Source organism: Coenobita brevimanus, chromosome 1 (genome assembly GCF_032717465.1).
Source record: "Coenobita brevimanus isolate Jiangsu-jjx chromosome 1, ASM3271746v2, whole genome shotgun sequence".
Taxonomy (NCBI): domain Eukaryota; kingdom Metazoa; phylum Arthropoda; class Malacostraca; order Decapoda; family Coenobitidae; genus Coenobita; species Coenobita brevimanus.
Window position 1 is genome coordinate 54,392,961 of NC_136954.1, and position 23,455 is coordinate 54,416,415.

At 40.7% G+C, this 23,455-nt stretch overlaps 1 protein-coding gene across 1 annotated transcript in view; it reads left to right on the top strand.

The window, feature by feature from the left end:
- LOC145403829 (uncharacterized) overlaps positions 1-23,455 on the top strand; it is a 140,949-nt gene that overhangs the window by 51,903 nt on the left and 65,591 nt on the right. Inside the window, exon 2 of the mRNA XM_080275521.1 lies at positions 3,026-3,132. Coding sequence (XP_080131647.1) covers positions 3,026-3,132 — 107 coding nt within the window. The remainder of the gene's footprint in view (positions 1-3,025; positions 3,133-23,455) is intronic.

Sequence of the window (23,455 nt, forward strand, 5' to 3'; positions counted from 1 at the left end):
GTCCAAACCACCTCAGTGTATTTCTCCTAATCTTCTCAACCACATCCACATCCACCCCACAACGTTCCTTCACTTCTTCATTCGTCAACCTGTCCCTCCATGTCACTCCACATGCTCTTCTCAAGTAACTCATTTCCACTGCTCTCACTCTTGACTTGTTCCCCTCTTGCAAGGTCCATGCCTCACTTCCATATGACACCTCATCCTTCCTCTGCAGCCACACTTCATATGCGTGTCTCTTCTCAGCCACAGCCATACTTACTTCCTTGCACCACCATTTACTTCCTTATCTTACACCACCACCCACTCGTCTCACATCACACACCCGTTCCGCATGCCCCACCACAGCACTCTTAAACAACTGCCATTCCTCCTCCACACTGCCATTTTCCTGATCTTTCACTGCATTCCACTCATCTTTCAATTTCTCCTGATACTTTATCATTTTCTCGTTTTTATCCAACTCACTCACTTTCAAAACCTCCCTGCCACACTCTCCTGGCTCTCACCCATTCCTTCATGCAGGCCGGTGGCTAGGTGCATTATCCACCATCACGAGAAATCTGTTCGCCAAATTCTCACGTGACGCATACCTTATCAGCACACAAGAGAGGTACGAGTGGAAATAGGATGAACACATATCTGAAATCAACCAAGCCTTCTTGTTCTACTTCCAGATAACCCTAAGGTTCTCCTTAACATACCTCACCAGAGCCCTGGGATTCTCAGAGTGCTAGACTAGGAGCGGCTTCAACTTCAGGTCGCCCTCGGCGTTGCCCTCCAGCAGCAGAGTTAGCTGGTCCTTCGAGGCCTTGAGTCCTGGCATAGACCTTTCCTCCGTTACAAGATATGTCTTGGAGGACATTCTCATCCAGAAGAGCCCAGTCTCATCAAAATTCAAGACCTGCTTCACACTATAGCCACCCTCCGTGATGATGCATTTCAACTCGTCAGGAAACGCTGTCGCCGCCACTGTATCTGCACTAGCTGCCTCACTGTACATCTTCACGTGGTGGAGATTTGCCCGCCTCTTGAACCAGTCAAACCACGGCTCGCCTTAAAGGTCTCGCTTTCATCAAGCTCACTCCTGACCTTTAGCATACCCAGAGGAAGAGAGCCTTTGTGCATATTATGGCTTGATCATGGGTGCCTTGTGCCAGCTCTGATTTTTCACCCACGTGTGCAGCATCCGCTCCAGCTCCTCCATTGCAGGCTCTTGCTGACGGATGATACAGGAGGCAGATAAGGTTGCATCTCCCCAGCAGTAGCCTTAATGGCCTATTTCTTCTTTATGATAGTAGAGACAGTCGACTGGGCCAGGTGGAGAGCCAAGGCGATAGGACATGCAGCTTTGCCTTTGTCATACTGCTTTAGGATTTCCAATTTCACCTCCAGTGACATAGTCTTACATATATGCTTCGCGGGAACATCACCAGCACCACCACTAGCAGGCTGCTTACCACCATGACTAGGGCCTCCACTAGCACCACCACTAGCCCCACCAGACATTATCTCACTTATTTGGGCCCAAAATCACACAGTATTGCACACCACACATGTTTAGTATTATTGCTCTACTCATGGCACTGCTCAAACACCGTTACAATGCGTTACAATAGCAAGTTGCATAACGTTGGTGGTGCAGCACAATGCGTGGCAGGCGAGCATAAGGGAGATCCTCACTCTGAGATGGCTGGTGCGAAAAGGGCGATATGGGTGAGTGTGGGGTGAGCAATGGCTATAGGGCCTGCACGAGTGTTTCTGCGCATCCTGGGAGGCTGGTGGGCTCAGCTGGCCGCGGGAACATGCACGATTCAAAATTTCAGCCCGTTGTCTGTGGGCGCGACATCGGAGGGCCCATCGTTAAACCGGGGCTCGCCCATCAGGCACCAAGGCCTGGTGGTATTTGTACCCCCATCGCTAAGCCAGGGTATCGCATCTAGGGGTATCATATATTGGGGCATTACTATAGTGAGCTTACGTTTCATACATACATCATTTATTTTCTGCAGAACATCTGAGTGGCAGGTGAGGGCTGGAGTGATGGTGGTCAGGGGGGGAAGAAATACTGTGGTCAGGGCCGGGGCCTTAAACACAGCAGACGTTGGGGCACGAGTGTTGTGATAATTCTATAGTGCACTCTTTCCATATCATCAGTTCACCAATAAATGTTCAAGATTTTATTTCTTTAGCTTAATTTTCTCTTTTTATGAGTACTGTACATGTAATGAAATAATATGGTTGTTAGCAGAATTAATTTACCTTGTGCATTTTGCAGTACTGTTAGACACTGCATGCACATGCATTATGTCCATAGTGTATGTTTACAAGGCAATTTTTTAGGTGGAATCTGTTAGTGTGGGCCCCTGATGTGAGTGGTAAGTATTGTATTTACTGCATTGATAATTATAGCCTATATACACTGAGGTGGTTTGGCCATGTTGAGAGGATGGAGGGTGAAAGACTGACGAAGAGAGTGTATGTGAGTGAGGTGGAGGGGGGAAGAGGGAAGGGGCGGCCGAGGATGAGATGGAGGGATGGGGTGGAGAGGTATATGAGAGAGGGGGGTGTGAGTTGGGAGCAGGGCAGTGAAATGCCGGGGAGCAGGACGACGTGGAGGCGATTTGTTTGTGGTCACCCCAAACGGGATTGAGGCATCTGGCAATAGATAGATAGATATACTGTAGATTTGATTTGAATATCAGAAATGGGAAAAATCTGTAACTGGGAAGGTAAATTCCCCAAGCTTCCTGGTTAACTGGGATTGTATTGTATGATTGATTATATATACAGTTGTCATCATATATCAAGGATGTGTTGTAAATATAATGTAAAATATTTATTTTTGTACCTGTATTACTGCAGTACAGTATAAGTCTGAGGAATGGGCGAACCTGGCAGATTGGCCATATAAATGGCATTTTTTTTTTTTTTTTTTTTTTTTTAATGGTTGACTGACTTGGTAAATGGAATATCCAAAAATGCAATGTAAAATGTGTACTTACTATATGGATCTTTGTTTCAGACACGGAAATATAATAGCTTTTCAAGAAAGTTGGCACATATGCTTGCTGATGTGGCAAATACTGATGTCAAGGAGAGGAAGATTGTCAGTGTTAAGGTGATCAAACTGTAAGTATAAGGATATTACCAACTATAGTCTGTTGTCTTTAACCTACCTCACAACTATGGCCTGTTGAATCGCTTGCAACCCATAATGTGTTATTCAGGTTTTGGGAGTGGCCGAGTTCTATCAGGTGAAAACAAACTAACTACAGCTCATGACCTTTTCACTCCAAAAGAATTGTTATAAAGTCATCTTCAGATTCAAAGTATGGTTAACACTTTCAAGTAATATTTTCAGTGTATTCTTTCACTTCCTTTGCCTCCAAATGAGGTTGTAGTTGGTTGCAGCAGTCATTTACGCACTTCATTTAGTGCTGCATACGTATACCTTCACTTAAATAATTATTCTACTGTGTCTCCCCACCTCCCTTCGTATTTCTCCCCATCTTCCTGTCACTTTTTATGACTTTCCACTTCAGGTGACATAGTACAGTGACAGGCCTGATGGATTCCTGTAACCCAGGAAACCATTCATGATGCTGAGTGGTAGCTATGTAATCAAACAGTGGGGTGATGTGGAGCCTACTTTGGTACCCCTCTTAACTGGATGGAGAGACTGAAATGCAGCAGCCATTCTTGAACCAAATGCACCTTGCTGTGGTGAGGTGCTTTCTTCTGCAAGAGAACATTAGTTCACCACACTGGAAGATCCTGGAGTGGCAGTTCCTCGGCCAAACAGATTGGGGTTGCCCAATAATTGCAATGTTGAAATTATTTTCTTCAGTCAAAGAAAGATATTCTTGGGTCAGAGTGATTACAGGTACACCATTGATCACTCATGACAAGAGATTTTTCCTCAGCTTCATACATTCAACTAGTGGTGGCAAAGCATTGCTTGGTATGCCTTTGTCAGGTCTTGTACACAGACTTGCCATACAAACTCCATGACCTTACTGACTTAATCACTTCATTATCCCTTCAGACTGTATCACTGACAAAAGTTTGGTCAAAATCTGTAGAGGGGTTCAGGAGATATCAAGCCCACAAGGATAAACAGAATTTACCCCATATGACCTTGATTTTTGACCCCATGACTTTGCAGACCTACTCCGTCCCTTCATACTGTGTCACTGACAAAAGTTTGGTTGAAATCCATTGAGGGGTTTAGGAAATATCATGCCCATAAGGATAAACTAAGTCAGTCCCATATGACCTTGACCTTTGACCCTTGACCTAGCTGACATAATCAGATCATCTCATACTGCATCACTGACAAAATTTTGGTGGAAATTTGTTGGTAGGTTCAGGAGATATCGCACCCACAAGAGTGTTATGGATGCATGGACGGATGTGATAAACTAAGTCAGCCTCATGATCATGACCTTTAACCCTTTGACCTTGGTGACCTAATTGGTTCATGGTCCCTTCATACTGTATCATTGACAAAAGTTTGGTTGTAATCCATCAAGGGGTTCAGGAGTTATTGCACCCACAAAGATAGACTAAGTCAACCCCATATAACCTTGACCTTTGACTCTTGACCTAGCTGATCTAATCAGTTCATCATCTCCTCATACTGGAACACTGATAAAAAATTGGTGGAACTCAATCAGTGGGATCACACCCATACACCCTTGGACAGACAAACTGATCACTTAATGCCTTCCCCAGCAGAGATGGGCGGAGGCATAAAAAGCCATATATGATGTGTTGTGATGTTGACACACACACACACACACACACACACACACACACACACACACACACACACACACACACACACACACACACACACACACACACACACACACACACACACACACACACACACACACACACACACACACACACACACACACACACACACACACACACACACACACACACACACACACACACACACACACACACACACACACACACACACACACACACACACACACACACACACACACACACACACACACACACACACACACACACACACACACACACACACACACACACACACACACACACACACACACACACACACACACACACACACACACACACACACACACACACACACACAGAGGAAGTGTATAAATTACTGGAAACTCAAGATGTAAGGAAAGCCCCAGGACCTGATGGAATTTCTAATTGGGTACTGAAGGAATGCAGAGAACAACTGGCGGATAAAATTCACAGCTTAATTGTATGCTCACTGGAAGAGGGGAAAGTGCCAAAAGAATGGAAGAGGGCAAATGTGGTACCAATTTACAAGGGAGGAAACAGGGAAGAACCCCTGAATTATAGACCAGTGTCTCTAACCAGCATGGTCGCAAAATTGTGTGAGAGAATCCTGAAAGACAGATGGATAAAATATCTGGAAGAGATGAATATTTTGGCTGAATGTCAGTTTGGATTCAGAAGTGGAAGGTCATGTGTTTCAAACTTGTTGAGCTTTTACTCAAGAGCGATTGATGTGGTACAGGAGAGAGATGGTTGGGTGGATTGTGTGTACTTAGACTTAGAGAAGGCCTTTGACAAGGTACCTCATAAGAGACTAATGTGGAAACTAGAATATATAGGAGGACTAAAGGGGAAACTTCTGGAATGGATGAGAGACTTTTTGAGAGACAGACAAATGAGGACAGTAATAAAGGAAAAGATGTCTGGATGGAGGGAAGTAACAAGTGGAGTCCCTCAAGGCTCAGTGTTGGCGCCAGTAATGTTCCTGATTTATGTAAATGATATGGTAGATGGAGTGAACAGTTATGCGAGTCTGTTTGCTGATGATGTAAAGATCTTGAGGAAGATAGAGGTTGAGGAGGATTGTAAAATACTGCAGGAGGATTTGGATAGGATACACAATTGGAGCCGGACGTGGGAAATGAAATTTAATGTAAAGAAATGTAAAATATTGGAAATGGGTAAAAGTACCAGGAGACCATCACTGAATTATTTTTTGGGTAATGAATTAATCACAAAAAGGAGAGAAGAGAAAGATTTGGGAGTGCTGGTCCAAGATAGTTTGTCACCAGAAAAGCACATTAACAAGATAGTTGGAGAGACTTATAAGCTCTTGACTAACATAAGAGTAGCATTTCATTATATGGATGAGGAAATGATGAAAAAATTGATAGTGGCCATGATCCGCCCCAGGTTAGAATATGCAGCGGTAGTGTGGTCCCCACACAAAAAGAAAGATATAAACAAGATTGAGAGAATACAAAGAACAGCAACCAAGATGGTCCCCAGTCTGACAGACCTGTCATACAGAGAGAGGCTGGAAAAACTGGATTTGCCTTCGTTAGAGGAAAGGAGAAAGAGGGGAGACATGATTGCGGTGTTCAGGACCATGGTGGGAGTAGATAAAATTGACAAAGAAGATCTGTTTGTATGGGATAAGAGAGCAACAAGAGGACATGGAATGAAATTGAAAAAGTCAAGCTGCTTGAAGGATATCAAGAAATATAGCTTTCCTTACAGAAGTATAGACTTATGGAATAGCCTGGACAAAGAGATCGTCCAGTCTAAAAACATAAACGAGTTTAAAGTTAAATTCGACTTATTGAGAAACAGCGACGGAAACCCACGAGCATAGTACATTCCGTGTATATCACAATTAGGTATATTCTTAAATATTTGGAACGACTTAGACAAAGAGGTGGTGCATGAGAAAAACATTCATGTGTGCAAAGGTAGACTTGATAAATGTGGATATGGAGACAGGACAACACGAGCATTGCTCAATTCCTGTATACTACAAATAGGTAAATACAAATAGGTAAATACACACACACACACACACACACACACACACACACACACACACACACACACACACACACAGGGATTCAATCGAGGCGGACGTGCGGCATCGGCGCTCTGTACTGAACCAACACGGCCAGTGGCATTACCTAAATTAGTATCTTTGTATGAGTCAAGCTCTGTACCAGGTTAGACTAAATGATTTTTCATTAATAAAAGGAAAAAAATAATAAGTTTAACCTGTGCCGTCCCGGCGACGTGAATTAACGCGGCAACATTGCAAGGTCCCTAATTTGCTCAATTTTCAATTTTCGCGAGTGATTTCGCGAGTGATTTTTGGCATGTATACACGGGACACCTTCCTCTATTCCTCTACAAGATGCCAAGCAGGAACAGTGCCTTACACCGCATAATCTCTCCCCCCCTCCCTGCACGCCATTGTCTCGGCAATTCACGTGTTACCAGTGACCTGGTCAATAAAGACATTTAGGGCCAGAATGATTCCCCAATCGATGACAATGTGGAGGACAAAGTTTACACAGCATTTGAGGAAGAATCAGTCAGAAATGATGATCAGGTAATGTGGGAAAAAAAAGGTCATGAATGGTGATGAGTTAGTGAGTGAAACAATGCTTATAATGCCTATATTACTGTTTGAAAACCAATATACTCTTGTACTACGTATAAATTCGTACCAAGTAAATAAATAAATACTGTTTATGAGTGGATAAAATAGTTACCCTCCCATAGAACTCGTTTTCTTTGGTGCCAGCCTGTTAGAAAACCCAGTCAGGTAAGGAAGTACACGTACCTAAATCGCGTATTTTAAACCTCAGGTAAGCGATTTCTCTATGAATTTTCGATGTTTCTCACCAAAAGCGGATGTTTGGGCCAAAAAAAAAAGGTCCAAAAATGTCGGGATGGGACGGGTTAAACAAGACTTGTTCAAACAGGAAAGTGAACCAAGACGAAAGAATACGCTGAGTCATCTGAGGTTTGTTTAGACTACAACAACACGGGGATTGTAAGTACATGCTTTGCATTTTTAGTATTGCAAAATGGATACATACTTTAGTAAAGCAAATTTGGAAAAGAAAAGGGATAAAGGTAAAAAGCAAAATGATGATTTCTACCAAGAACTGGTTGAAGTGGAGACTCACAATAGATTGGTTGAACGTATAAACAAACTAGAAATGGCTTTCAAAAATGAAATTGATGAAATAAAGAAGCAGATGCACTTGCAAAAGGAAGAAATAGAAAAACTAGGAAGGGAGGCCAGTAAGAAAGACACAACCATCAGTGAACTAACAGTGGAATTGAGTACACTTAGGAAGAAAATGAGTGAAATGGCAAGTACAGTAGTCAATCACGAGAGTGTTATGGAGGAGTTCAAAAATGACACAGAGACAATTAGGCAAGTAAGCAGTCTTACTGACCAGAGCAGTGATATTGAAGAGAAGATAACACAGGTGAATGAAGCTGTGCAAAGCTACAAAAATGATGTGGAAACCACGTATGCTGAAATCGTGAAAGTAAAGAAAGACTTAGAAACAATGGTGGAGGAAAAAAGCATTAAAAAGGAAGTGAAAAGAATAATCCAAAACAATCCAAAGTTAGTCAGAGATTCAGTAGATAAAAACAAATCTATAGTAATCACTGGTATAGAAGAGGAAGAAGTAAAAAACAAGATCACAAGAGACAAAAAGGAGATGGCAAATGTAATGAGCTTACTGAAAGAAGTATCAGAGGAAATCTGTAGTAAAGACATAGAGGAACACAAAAGATTAGGGAAACATGAGAAAAGCAAGACAAGACCTCTAAAGGTGACTTTCCAGAGTGTAAACACTGTGGAAGAGATACTAAAAAATGCAAAGAATCTTATGGAAAAAGAGGAGTTCAAAAATGTATGGATAAAAAGATGCCTAACACAAGAGGAACTGGAATTACTGAAAGAGAAAAGGGAGGAAGCAAAAACAAAAAATGAGGGAAGATCAGAAGAGGAGAAGAAGAAATTTTGTTAAAGTAATAGGATTGCAGGTACGAAAGTGGTACACAAACAGGATGGAAGAAAAAGGAGGAAGGTAGTAGAACCATGTTATGACAAGTATATAAACAAGATGATAAAGTTGATGTACTCAAATGTGGATGGAATGGTATCTAAATTACTAGAGATAAATGATTATGTCAGAGAAAATGAACCACAAATAATATGCCTAACTGAAAGAAAATTAACACCAAGGATATCCAATGACATACTAAACTTAGAGGAATAAAATATATGGAGAAGAGACAGAAATGTAAAAAAAGGAGGATGAATTATAATATTAACTAAGAAAAATTTAAAAGTCAATGAAATAAAACTAGATATACCATCACAAGTAGAACTGATTGCAGTTGAGATCAACACATCTGAAGGTAAAGTAATTGTAGCCAATTTGTACATGCCACCCAGATCAAACACATGGGAAAGAGATGATTATGAGGACCTGGCAGAGAGTACAATTCAGAGTTTAAGATCATTACTACATAAAATGGAAGAGAAATCAGAAAGAATTATACTAACTGGGGATTTCAATACAAATATAAATTGGAATACTCTAGATATAATTAGCCAAGAAAGCTGTTGGGACCAAAAGCTCCTGGATCTCGTACAAGAGTTCTTCCAAACGCAACATGTGAGGGAAACCACCAGAAAAAGAGGACTTGATGTACCTTCAGTGCTAGGCAAGAAAATGATATTGACAGTTTAATATATCACCCTCCACTCGGCAAAAGCAATCATGCAGTACTAAATTATAACTTCAGGATAGCATATGACATAGTAAACAGCAATGACAGTTACAAAAAGAGCCTAAACTATAAAAAGGGAAATTATCAAGACCTAAAGAAGTATTTCTTAGAAGTTGATTGGGAAAATGAACATAGAGGACAAGATTTAAATGCTGTATATAAAAAATTCTGTGAATTTTATGAAATAGGAGTCCAGAAGTACATCCCACAGCACAAAGAAGCAGATAAGAAAATACAGAAATGGTTCAATACAGAATGCAAAAAATCAAAAGAAAGAAGAGATTTGTTGTGGAATAGATACAGAAGACATAATAGTGAAAGGGCGTATAATAATTACAAACAGGCAAGAAACGATTATAGAAGAATAAGGAGGGAAGCCCAAAAACAGTTTGAGGAGGATATAATAAATAAAAGTAGTGATCAACTAAAGCTGTTTTACAGCTATATCAGAAGCAAAACCAAAGTAAAAGATATAATACAATCCATTACGTATGAGGGAATCACTTATACACAAGAGAAAGATATTTGTGAAGCACTAAATAAGAATTTCCAATTAGTTTTTACAGAAGAAAAAAATTTTGAGTGGAACTATGTGGAACATGTATGTCCACACATACTACCAGATATACAAATAGCAGAAAAAGTAATACAGGAGGAGTTAAGTAGATTAGACAGAGGAAAAGCAAGTGGTCCTGATGAAATTTCATGTTGGGTACTACGAGAATGTGCAAAGGAGTTAAGTAAACCATTATTTTTAATTTTCAAGAAATCCTTGAGTCAAGGTAAACTACCTGATATTTGGAAAAAAGCAAATATTGTCCCCTTATTCAAGAAAGGAAATAGACAAAATCCACTCAACTACCGACCAGTATCACTGACCAGTGTTGTAAGCAAGGTATTAGAAAAGTTTATAAGAAAAGCTTGGGCAAATCATGTAGAAGAACACAGTATGATAACAGGAAGACAGTTTGGTTTCAGAAAAGGAAAATCATGTATTACTAATCTGTTGAGCTACTATGACAGAGTAACAAAAACAATACAGGAAAGGGAAGGATGGGTGGACAGTATCTATTTAGATTTCAAGAACGCTTTTGACACACCAAAGACTTTTATGGAAACTGTACCATCAAGGAGGAATTCAAGGCAAACTGTTTTGTTGGATGCAAGACTTTCTCATAAAAAGAGAAATGAGAACAGTACTAAGAGGAAACTACTCATCATGGAAAGAAGTGACTAGTGGAGTACCACAGGGTTCAGTGCTGGCACCAGTCATGTTTTTAGTGTATATAAATGATATAAACAGTAACACTGGAAATGAGAGCTCTCTGAATATGTTTGCAGATGATGCAAAAATACAAAGGAGAATTACAAACACAGACTCTTGTAAAGAGCTACAAGAAGAATTAAATAAACTTCATGAATGGAGTAGTACATGGCAAATGGAATTCAATGTGGACAAGTGTCATGTAATCAAGTTTGGTAAAAGTGGAAAAAGACCTGATTGGGATTATAAGTTAGGAAATAAAACCCTATTCACATTAGAAAGAGAGAAAGACCTAGGTGTGATTATCAATAACAGACTATCTCCGGCTGACCACATCAGCGAGAAGGTACAGAACATGTATACACTGCTTGCAAATATGAGAACAGCATTCACATACATAAATGAAGACATGCTAAGAAGGATAATAACATCATTCATTAGACCAACTCTGGAATATGCATCAGTAGTCTGGAGTCCTCATCTCAAAAAGCACATAGACAAGATTGAAAAAGTTCAAAGGGCCACTACAAGATGGATACCAAGCTTAGGGGACCTAAGCTACGAAGAAAGACTAAATAAACTGAATCTACCAACACTACCGGGGAGAAGGAAAAGAGGTGACATGATAATGCTATATAAGTGCATATCAGGGAAAGAGAAAATAGACATAAATGATTACTTAACGTATGGAGAAGCATCAGCAAGAGGACACTGCAAAAAACTGCATAAGAAGAGAGGTGATAAAGACGTAAGGAAATTCAGTTTCCCAAACAGAGCAATTGATCAATGGAATGCACTACTGAATGAAGTAGTGTGTGCCAAAACAATTCACAAATTTAAGGATATGTACGATAAATATGGTTTAAGACACGGGACAGTACGAGCTTGACTCATTCCTGTAAAGATACAATTAGGTAAGAACACACACACACACACACACACACACACACACACACACACACACACACACACACACACACACAGCTCCATGCCTGCCCAACTTGGCCAATGGCATTACCTAAATTAGTATCTTTATATGAGTCAAGCTTTGTAGCGGGTTAGACTAAATGGTGTTCTAATATATAAAAGAAGAAGTTTTAAGTAAGACTTGTTCAAACAGAAAAGAAAACAAAGTAGCGCAAGAGTGCGCATAATCAGCTGATCGTTTGTTTAGTCTACCACTGCACCAGAGAATGTAAGTAGTATATGTGGTTTTAGTACTGCAGGATGACCACATACTTTAGTAAAGCAAATTTGGAAAAGAAAAGGGATAAAGGTAGAAAGCAGGATGATGATTTCTACCAAGAACTGGTTGAAGTGGAGACTCACAATAAACTGGTGGAACTAGTACACAGACTAGAGATGGCTTTTCATAATGAGATTGATGAGATTAAGAAACAGATGCACTTGCAAAAGGAAGAAATAGAAAAATTAGGAAAGGAAGTCAACAAGAAAGACACAAGCATAGATGAGTTAACAGTAGAAGTGGGTACACTTTGGAGGAAAATTATTGAAATGGCAAGTACAGTAGTCAGCCATGAGAGTGTTATGGAAGAGTTCAAAAATGATAGAGACAATTAGGCAAGTAAGCAGTCTGATAGACCAGAGCAGTGATATTGAGGAGAAGATAACACAGGTGAATGAAGCTTTGCAAAGCTACAAAAATGATGTGGAAACCACTTATGCTGAAATGGTGAAAGTAAAGAAAGACTTAGGAACAAAGGTGGAAGAAAAAAAGCATTAAAAAGGAAATGAAAAGAATAATCCAAAACAATCCTAAGTTAGTCAGAGATTCAGTAATCAACAAATCTATAGTAATCATTGGTATAGAAGAGGAAGAAGTAAAAAACAAGATCTCAGGAGACAAAAAGGAGATAGCAAATGTAATGAGTATATTGAAAGAAGTATCAGAGGAAATCTATAGTAAAGACATAGAGGAACACAAAAGGTTAGGGAAATACGAGAGAAGCAAATCAAGACCCCTAAAGGTAACCTTGCAGAGTGTAAACACCATGGAGGAGATACTAAAAAATGCAAAGAATCTTATGGAAAAAGAGGAGTTCAAAAATGTATGGATAAAAAGATGCCTAACACAAGAGGAACTTGAATTACTGAAAGAGAAGAGGGAGGAAGCAATAACAAAAAATGAGGGAAGATCAGAGGAGGAGAAGAATACATTTTTTTACAAGGTAATTGGATTGCAGGTATGAAAGTGGTACATAAACAGGAGGGAATAAAAAAGAGAAAGGTAGTAGAACTAAATCATGACAAGTATATAAACAAGATGATTTAGTTGATGTACTCAAATGTGGATGGAATGGAATCAAAATTATTAGAGATGAATGATTATGTTAGAGAAAATGAACCACATATAATATGCCTAAGTGAAACAAAATTAATACCAAGGATATCAAATGACATTGTAAACTTAGAGGAATATAATATATGGAGAAGAGGTAGGAACTTAAAAAAAGGAGGAGGAATTATGATATTAACTAAGAAAAATCTAAAAGTCAAAGTAATAGAACTAGATACACTCCATCCTCGTAAATCGCGGCAATTTGGGTCTGGACCACTGCCGCGATTTACAAATTCCGCGGTTTATAAATAATAACTCTTATGTGAAAAATGAATTTGAGTCTGGACTTTGGCCAACCACTCCCCACAGCACCCTACCTACACCTATCTAGGCACCATCAAACAAACATACAAATTTAGGAATATTCAGTGCATGTATTTAATAGAAATAAGCAATGTTAAGGGATCTCACCTTAATCCTATGACGATATTGCTTAAGTGAATGGAGTGGGGTGGTGTTGGGAAGAACTTAAAACCTCTCAGCATGAGGTGGGGGTGCTCCCTCATGCAGTTCTCCCTTCTCCAGCTCCTCTGCCTCCCTCAGGAAGCCCTCAAAGTCTGCCTCAGAGATGACATGCTACGTCATTCACGTCCTCAGTGTGTGAAGGGCCAGGCTGTGGTTCAGGCTCAGCTTCTGCCCTTACCCGGGCAGAATAGTGGGTGATGAGCTCCTGATGTTTCTCATTAACTCTGCGGCATTAGTATGCACACTTGCCACCAGGGACGGGTGGTAATTGGTTGTTGGGTCGCGATTTTCAAATTGAATGCCGCAGTTTACGATTCTCCTCAGAAAAGGCCCACTTAGGTGCCTAGATCCGTGATTTTCATGACTTAACAGCGGTTTAAGGGTGTCAGCAGTCTGACAGCCACTTAGCCGTGATTTATAAATCCATGATTTATAAACACGCGATTTCCGAGGATTGAGTGTATACCCTCACAAGTAGAACTGATTACAGTAGAGATCAATACATCTGAAGGGAAAGTAATTGTAGCCAATTTGTACATGCTACCCAGATCAAACACATGGGAAAGAGACAAATATGATGACCTGGCAGAGAGTACAATTCAAAGTTTAAGAGCATTACTACAAAAAATGGAAGAGACATCGGAAAGATTTATACTAACTAGAGATTTTAATACAAATATAAATTGGAATACTCTAGATATAATAAGCCAAGAGAGCTGTTGGGACCAAAAGCTCCTGGATCTCATGCAAGAGTTTTCCTAACGCAGCATGTAAGGGAAAGCACAAGAAAAAGAGGATTTGATTTACCCTCAGTGCTAGATCTCATATTTACCAGGCAAGAAAATGATATTGACAATTTACTAATTCACCCTCCATTTGGCAGAAGTGACCATGCAGTACTAAATTGCAACTTCAGGATTGGATATGACATAGTTAACAGCAATGAAAGTTACAAAAAGAGCCTAAACTATAAAAAGAGAAACTATCATGACCTAAAGAAGTTCTTCTTAGAAATTTATTTGGAAAAGGAGCTTAGAGGACAAGATTTAACCCTTTAACCGCGGGCATTGTTTTGACCCGACTGGCCCCCTCCGCGGGGGTTCCAGCCAAAATGTAAACAAACTTTAAACCTTTATAACTCTTCACAGAATAAAGCTAGAGTGAAAAGTAAGGTACCATTAGAAAGTACTAACCTTCAGCTTTGCAATGATGTAGGTTTCATGATTTTGTTGAGTATCACTGGACGGGCAGTGCCATTAGAAGTGAGCAATCTAAAATCACAATTTTTCGCCCCACACACCATTACCAAATGCCAACCACACTCTGTTAATAATACTATAAACATATATGAACACTGCACATATGATAAACACCCACTCTGTGTTCACTGAGGCAGGTAAAAGACACTGTAATTGCCTGCACTTCACTGCCACATCAGCACCACTGTCACTCACAAAGCTGGACAGATACTGATGCATGTTTGGGCAGGGGTGGGGGGGGGGGAGCCTGGGGGGGGGGAGGTGGGGGCCTGGGGGGGGGAGGAGGGAGGTGGGGGTCGGCTGGGGTGAAAGAACTTAATAGCTATTCTCCCTTGAAACAATTGGCGCGCGGAAAAAACGCGCGGGATTCAAAATATTCACAAACATTCCAGAATGACACCTGCGGTTTGGTCCAGTTTTTGCAATGTCATTCTGGAATGACACCGGCGGTTAAGGGGTTAAATGCTATATGTAAAAAATTTGTGAACTTTATGAAATAGGAGTCCAGAAGTACATCCCACAGGACAAAGAAGCAGAAAAGAAAAAGAAATGGTTCAATACAGAATGTAAAAAGTCAGAAGAAAAAGATTTGTTGTGGAATAGATACAGAAGACACAATAGTGAAAGGGCGTATAATAATTAGAAACAGGCAAGAAACGATTATACAAGAATCAGGAGGGAAGCCCAAAAACAGTTTGTGGAGGATATCATAAATAAAAGTAGTGATCAACCGAAGCTATTTTACAGCTACATCAGAAGCAAAACCAAAGGAAAAGATAAAATACAATCCATTACAGACGAGAGAATCACCTATACACAAGAGAAGGATGTTTGTGAAGCACTAAACAAGAGTTTCCAATCAGTTTTTACAGAGGAAAAAAATTTTGAGAGGGATTGTGGAACATGCCATCTGCCCCTCTCCCGGTGACGACTCGAGGTGCCTGGAACCACTGTCTGACTCTCTTCTTCTTCATTTCTGCAACATTCGCGGCCTTTCATCTAACTTTCGCTCTGTTGAGCACCACCTCTCCTCCTCTAAACCTCACCTTCTTTTTCTAACGGAGACTCAGCTGTCTGAGGCAACTGACAGCAAACCCTTTTCTGTATCCTCCTACTTTCTCTATACTCATTTCAAAGCCAAAGGTGGCTGTTGTGTATACATACGCAACGACTTATCTTGCTCTCGTGTTCCTGAACTTGATTCTTCTGAATTCTCCACTCTCTGGCTTCGGCTTTCCTGTCATTCTCTGACTAAATATATCTGTGCTGTTTACTTATCCCCTAATTCTACTGACTATCAAAAATTCTTCGACTATCTTACTTCTACGATGGAACACATTCTGTCCATTTCTCCTTTCTCTGAAATCTCCATTCTTGGAGATTTCAATGTTCACCACCACCTTTGGCTCTCCTCTCCTTTCACGGATCCACCTGGTGAACAAGCCTACATCTTTTCTATCCTTAATGACCTAGAGCAGCTTGTACAGCACCCTACCCGTATCCCTGACCGCCTTGGAGAGAGCTCCAACATACTTGACCTCTTCCTCACAACTAATCCTTCTGCTTACTCTGTTAATCTTTTCTCTCCGTTGGGCTCCTCCGATCACAACCTTATTACCTTAACCTGTCCTATCGCTCCAGTACGGCCTGCGGACCCTCCAGGGAAATGTCGTCTCTGGCATTTTGGAGCTGCGGACTGGGAGGCCCTCAGGCAGTACTTCTTTGATTTTCCCTGGAATGATTATTGCTTCCATGGCCGTGAGCCATCTGAGTGTGCCTTGCGCATTACGGAGGTTATTCTCTCGGGCATGGAAGCATACATTCCTTTCTCATATCCTTTGACTAACGCAAGAAAGCCTTGGTTTAATCACGCTTGTTCTAATGCTGTCCGCAACAAGGAGAAGGCCTACAAAAGGTACCGGAGCCAACCCACCCCTGAATCACACAATCTTTACGTTTCTGCCCGGAATCGTGCTAAGTCTGTTCTTCGCTCTACTAAAAATAATTTCATCCATACTAAATGCTCTCAACTCTCCAACTCGAATTCTTCCCGCTCCTTCTGGCACCTTGCCAAAAATCTTTCTAACAACTTTACCTCATCATCCTTCCCTCCTCTTTTCTACTCTGATGGTTCTGTAGCTATTTCTTCTACTGATAAAGCAGATCTCTTCGCACAGACTTTCTCCTCCAATTCCACCTTAGATGATTCCGGTGCTGTTCCTCCATCACTTCCCCCCTCTGACTTCCTCATGGCTGACATTAAAATTTCTTCAGTTGATGTATTTTCTGCCATTACTGGCCTCAGTACTAACAAGGCATATGGGCCTGATGGGGTCCTTCCTGTTGTTCTCAAGAACTGTGCTTCTGTGCTTACACCCTGCCTAGGCAAACTATTTCGCCTTTGTCTGTCAACTTGTACCTTTCCTTCTTGCTGGAAGTTTGCTCTCATTCAGCCAGTCCCAAAGAAGGGTGACCACTCCCAACCCTCCAACTATCGTCCAATTGCTTTAACGTCCTGTATTTCAAAAGTTTTCGAGTCAATTCTTAATAAAAAAAATTTTAAGGCATCTTTCCTATCACAACCTTCTTTCCGATCGTCAGTATGGGTTCCGTCAGGGACGCTCCACTGGCGATCTTCTCACCTACCTTTCAGACTCCTGGTCATCCTCCTTTCAGGACTTTGGCGAAAGCTTTGCCATTGCACTTGACATCTCAAAGGCTTTCGATCGAGTCTGGCATAAATCTTTAATTTCCAAACTGCCCTCGTACGGTTTCTATCCTTCTATCTGTACCTTCATCGCTAGCTTCCTTTCTGGTCGTTCTATAGCTGCTGTCGTAGACGGCCATCGTTCTTCTCCTAGATCTATCAACAGTGGTGTTCCTCAGGGCTCTGTCCTATCACCAACTCTCTTCCTTTTATTCATCAGTGATCTTCTAAGCTGTACATCTAACCCTATCCACTCATACGCTGATGACTCCACCCTTCACCTTTCCATTCGGTTCCCGCAACGCCCATCTCAACAGTTACTTCAAGAAACAAGGGATGAGGCTATGGCACACCTAATGTCTGACTTGGCTCATATCTCTGACTGGGGTAAAAATAATATGGTTGTCTTTAATGCTTCTAAGACTCAGTTCTTACACCTATCAACCCGACAAAATCTTCCACAGGTATACCCACTAATGTTTAATAATATTCAGATTAATCCTGCATCATCCTTGAACATGCTTGGGGTTTCATTTACTCGGGACTTATCTTGGAAAGATCATATTACATCTCTTGCAAAATCTGCTTCCAAGAGATTGGGTGTGCTAAGCCGACTCCGCTCCTTCTTTACCCCTGCACAATTGTTGACTCTATACAGGGGTTTTATCCGCCCCTGTGTGGAGTACAACTCTCATGTGTGGGGAGGCTCCCCACATACAGCTCTTCTCAATAGGGTGGAGGCAAAGGCTTTTCGTCTCATTAACTCTCCTCCTCTTACTGACTCCCGTCAACCTCTGTCTCTTCGCCGCACTGTTGCATCTTTATCTCTTTTCTATCGCTACTTTAATGGTCACTGCTCCTCTGAACTGTCTGCTTGCATTCCTCCACCTCTACGACGGGCGCGTAGCACCCGTCTGGCAGCAAACTCTCATCCCTTTTCTGTCCAACTCTCTAATGCAAGAGTTAACCGTTACTCCCAGTCTTTCATTCATGCAACAGGTCAGCTCTGGAACTGTCTCCCTCTGTCTGTATTTCCTCCTGCCTATGATCTCCAGTCTTTCAAACGCAGTGTGTCCAGGCATCTCAAAATGATCGGATCTTGAATTTGGCTCTCTATTGTATTTTGTTTTTCTCTTGGAGGGAACTGTTACTGCGGGCTCATGGCCTTTGGTTCCTTCTTCCTCGCATAAAAAAAAAAAAAAAAAAAAAATGCATGCCCACACATACTACCAGATATACAAATACTGTAGCAGAAAAAGTAATACTGGAGGAGCTAAGTAAATTAGACAGAGGAAAAGCAAATGGTCCTGCTGAAATTTCATGTTGGGTGCTACCTGAATGTGCAAAGGAGTTAAATAAACCATTATTTTTAATTTTCAAGAAATCCTTGAGTCAAGGTAAACTACCTGATATTTGGAAGAAAGCAAACATTGTTCCCTTATTCATGAAAGGGAATAGACAAAATCCACTTAACTACTGACCAGTATCACCAACCAGTGTTGTAAGCAAGGTATTAGAAAAGCTTATAAGAAAAGCTTGGGTAAATCATCTAGAAGAACACAATATGGTAACAGAAAGACAGTGTGGTTTCAGAAAGGGAAAATCATGTGTTACTAATCTGTTGAGCTACTATGACAGAGTAACAGACACATTACAGGAAAGAGAAGGATGGGTGGACAGTATCAGTTTAGATTTCAAGAAAGCATTTGACACAGTACCACACCAAAGACTTTTATGGAAACTATACCTTCAAGGAGGAATTCGAGGCAAACTGTATTGTTGGATGCAAGATTTTCTCATGAAAAGAGAAATGAGAACAGTACTAAGGGGAAATTACTCATCATGGAAAGAAGTGACTAGTGGAGTACCACAGGGCTCAGTGCTGGCACCAATCATGTTTTTAGTGTATATTAACCCCTACACCGCGGGCTTGTTTACCAATGACTTGCGTGTGCCGCGGGGTTATTCGGGCTCCGACAGACTCTCAAAAAATATTTGCCAAAAATCAGTTATTAGTCCTAGAATAATAAAATTACATATGCTTATGGCACATACCTTCAGCTTTCTCCTGGAATGATTGTTGAGCCTTCGTCGGTTACCGTAGGACTTGTGGAGACCTCTGAAGTAGGGTAACGAAGTCTCCACTCTACACCTTCCGACAACCCGTAATATGATTACCACAGCCAGATACAAACACTATAAACACTATTCTACAATTTTCAAGTAGTTTGGGATCCATACTCAAAAAAAAAAAACACTGTGAAAGCAATGGAAATTACGAGCGCATCTGATTGTCGCACTGGCACTAGTTCGCTTTTGTTACTCTGTCATTTATTATTCATAAAACCCCTCACACTTTATATTTCTGTTACTATATAACACTTATATATATCTGGAGTCTTTATCCATAAGTTTCCTTCAGTACTATTAGTTTATTGTCACTCTAGGGATTCAATATCTTTCAGTAAAATACGCAGCATTCACTTTCTCGTCCTGTATACTGACATTGAGAGTGAATGTCACTTTCATCTTCACTCTCATAACTCATAGCATTCAGACATGCTAGAGTGAAACTTTCACTTTCATTACTCCTAGGGTATATACTCGTATTCTTATAATACTACTCATTTACATTTCTATTTACGTTCTCTATTTTATTTACGTTATTTACATTTCTATTTTATTTACACTGTGTTATGCACTGTCACTTGAAATAACTGATAAAACTATTTTCCATTGTTCACGTATATTTACATTCATTACTTTCACTTGCTGTTTACACATTATTTACACATTATTTACAATTCCACATGCACTGTTTTACTCAATAGAAAGATCGTAGTCACTCTTTTATCATTTGTCAGCCCTTTACCTCTTTCCACATTAGGTTTAGTAGGGGGTAAAGGTCACAGGGCCATTTGCATGGGGGTGAAAAAAGGCCTTGAAGTCAGCAAGAAGAAACATACATCCCCTCTCTTCGGAAGATGAGAGTAAACTGATAACGCAGGGCCAGCGTGGAGGCCTGTTTAGGGGTTATTCAGAGTTACCAATATTGGTTCTTGAAACAGCTAAGTCTAGCACTGATATGATTGGCAGGAAATCTAGACAATACATTATAAATTTGGTAGTTCCAGGTGAATGTAAATATCACTTAGGCTTCTCCCTTCCCTCCTTACATGTATATTTATTACGAAAATAGATTAGAGGCCTACTTAGGAGATATATTTTCAGAGCTACCAATGTTAAATCTTGAAACAGCTTTGTCTAGCACTGATATGATTGGCAGGAAATCTAGACAATACATTATAAATTAGGTAGTTCCAGGTGAATGTAAATATCACTTAGGCTTCTCCCTTCCCTCCTTACATGTATATTTATTATGAAAATAGATTATACGGCATATTTCAAGGGGAAAAAAACAGCGAAAATTAGCGAACGAGTGCACGTGAGGTGTTGTCAGGTGATAATTAGCCAATTCCAGGTGTATGGCACTCTCACTTACCTTATTTCTTTCTTGTATATATTATTTAGTATAAGAATACGACATAGGGCTTATTTCAATGGATGAAATCAGTGAAAAATTCCAGGGAAGATTTACTTAGCGTAGCACGGCCGGGCAGGCGAGAGGATAGGGTAATGGAGGGGGGGTAGGGAGGGGAGTCAAGAACGGGGAGAAATGGCTAAATTGTCAACAATGGATGGGAGTACAGATGAGATTAGGAGTGCTGACTAGTGTTGGACATTGGCAGTACTGATAGATGATACAAGCCCCCACTTGGAAGCCCGGGTGAATTCAAAATAACACAGAATCACAAAAGCGACGCCCCGCGGTATGATCCCTTGCTCCTAAGCGTCACGAAAGTGACGCCCCGCGGTTAAGGGGTTAATGATATAGACAGTAACACTGGAAATGAAAGCTATCTAAATATGTTTGCAGATGATTAAAAATTACAAAGGAGAATTACTAACACAGACTCTTGTAAAGAGCTACAAGAAGATTTAAATAAACTTCATGAATGGAGTAATACATGACAAATGGAATTCAATGTGGACAAGTGTCATGTAATCAAGTTTGGTAAAAGTGGAAAAAGACCTGATTGGGATTATAAGTTAGGAAATAAAACCGTACACACTTCAGAAAGAGAGAAGGACCTAGGTGTGATTATCAATAACAGACTATCTCCGGCTGACCACATCAGAGAGAACGTACAGAACATGTATACACTGCTTGCAAATATGAGAACAGCATTCACATACATAGATGAAGACATGCTAAGAAAGATAATAACATCAATCATCAGACCAACCCTGGAATATGCATCAGTAGTCTGGAGTCCTCATCTCAAAAAGCACATAGACAAGATTGAAAAAGTTCAATGGGCCGGTACAAGATGGGTACCAAGCTTAACCCCTTCAGTACTGGACCTCCTACTGCACGTGATGTGGTGTATCCCAGCTTTTTCCCATGGTGTACTGGTGCAATATTATACCAAATAAGTGTCATGTATCTTATGTAACATGGAACTTGATCACTAACTGCACAAGATGGAATTACTTCCCACGCCCTTATGGCAAACTGCACATGGCCACTCTCTCTCGCCTTTGACTGTACCGCCACCAACCCTAGATATCGTCACTTTTGTTTTATCTGCATTTACTCCTAAGCCCTTGTGCCCCATACCATCTTTCCACTTCCTAAATCTTTCCTCCGCCTCCCTTTCGTTCTCTGCAATCAGCACTAAATCATCAGCATATAACATCTCCCACGGGAGTCTGTTTCTGAAGTCACGTGAGAGGGCTTCAAGTACCATGGTAAACAACATGGGACTCAAAACTGACCCCTGATGGACACCAACGTTCACGGAAAATTCATCACTCAAATCTTCATTCACTCTTACCTGGGTGCGGGCACCCACATACATGGCCATAATCTCCCTAACCAGCCACTCCTCCAAGCCAACTTTTCTTATTGCCCACTTCATCATCTCTCTAGGGACTCTGTCAAAGGCCTTTTCCAAATCAACAAAAATATAATACAGATCCCATTTCTTCCCAATATTTTTTTCCTGAAGTTGTCACCTTGCCTGGCATAAACTCAAACTGCATCTCATCAGTATTCACTCTTTCTTTAATCATACCTTCTAGAACTCTCTCCATTACCTTCATTATCTGATCTAAAAGCTTAATACCTCTATAATTTCCTCTTTCCTGGGCATCACCCCTTTATACATATTTACAATTACACTCTTCAACCAATCATGTGGGACAAAACACTCGTATATAATCCTATTTATCAGGTCAGTGACTAACCTCATCCCTATATCTCCTGAGGCCTTCAACATGTTGGCAGTCAACCCAGACACTCCTGCTGTCTTCCCCACCTGCATCCAGCCTATTGCCTCGCTCACAGTAGCAACGTCAGTCAAAGACCAAGGGCCAAACACTGGAGCTGCTTGCTCGTAACCTTCACTGTCCCAGTCAGACTCCTCATTCAGCAACTGGCTATAATGCTCTCTCTGTGCATCTTTAATATTCCCACTGTTCACCACTACCTTTCCTTCATCATTCTTCACACACTGCTCACCTATATTATCACAATTATCCCTCTTCATCTGATATCCCTCTTCATCTGATTTGCCACCTTAAATTTCATATTTTTCCTTTCCCCATGATTTAGGTTATCAGGTAAAAGTCTCTGTGACTATCACTGGCTGACCACATAAATGAAAAAGTAAGGAACATGTACACACTGCTTGCTAATATGAGGATAGCATTCACATATATAAATG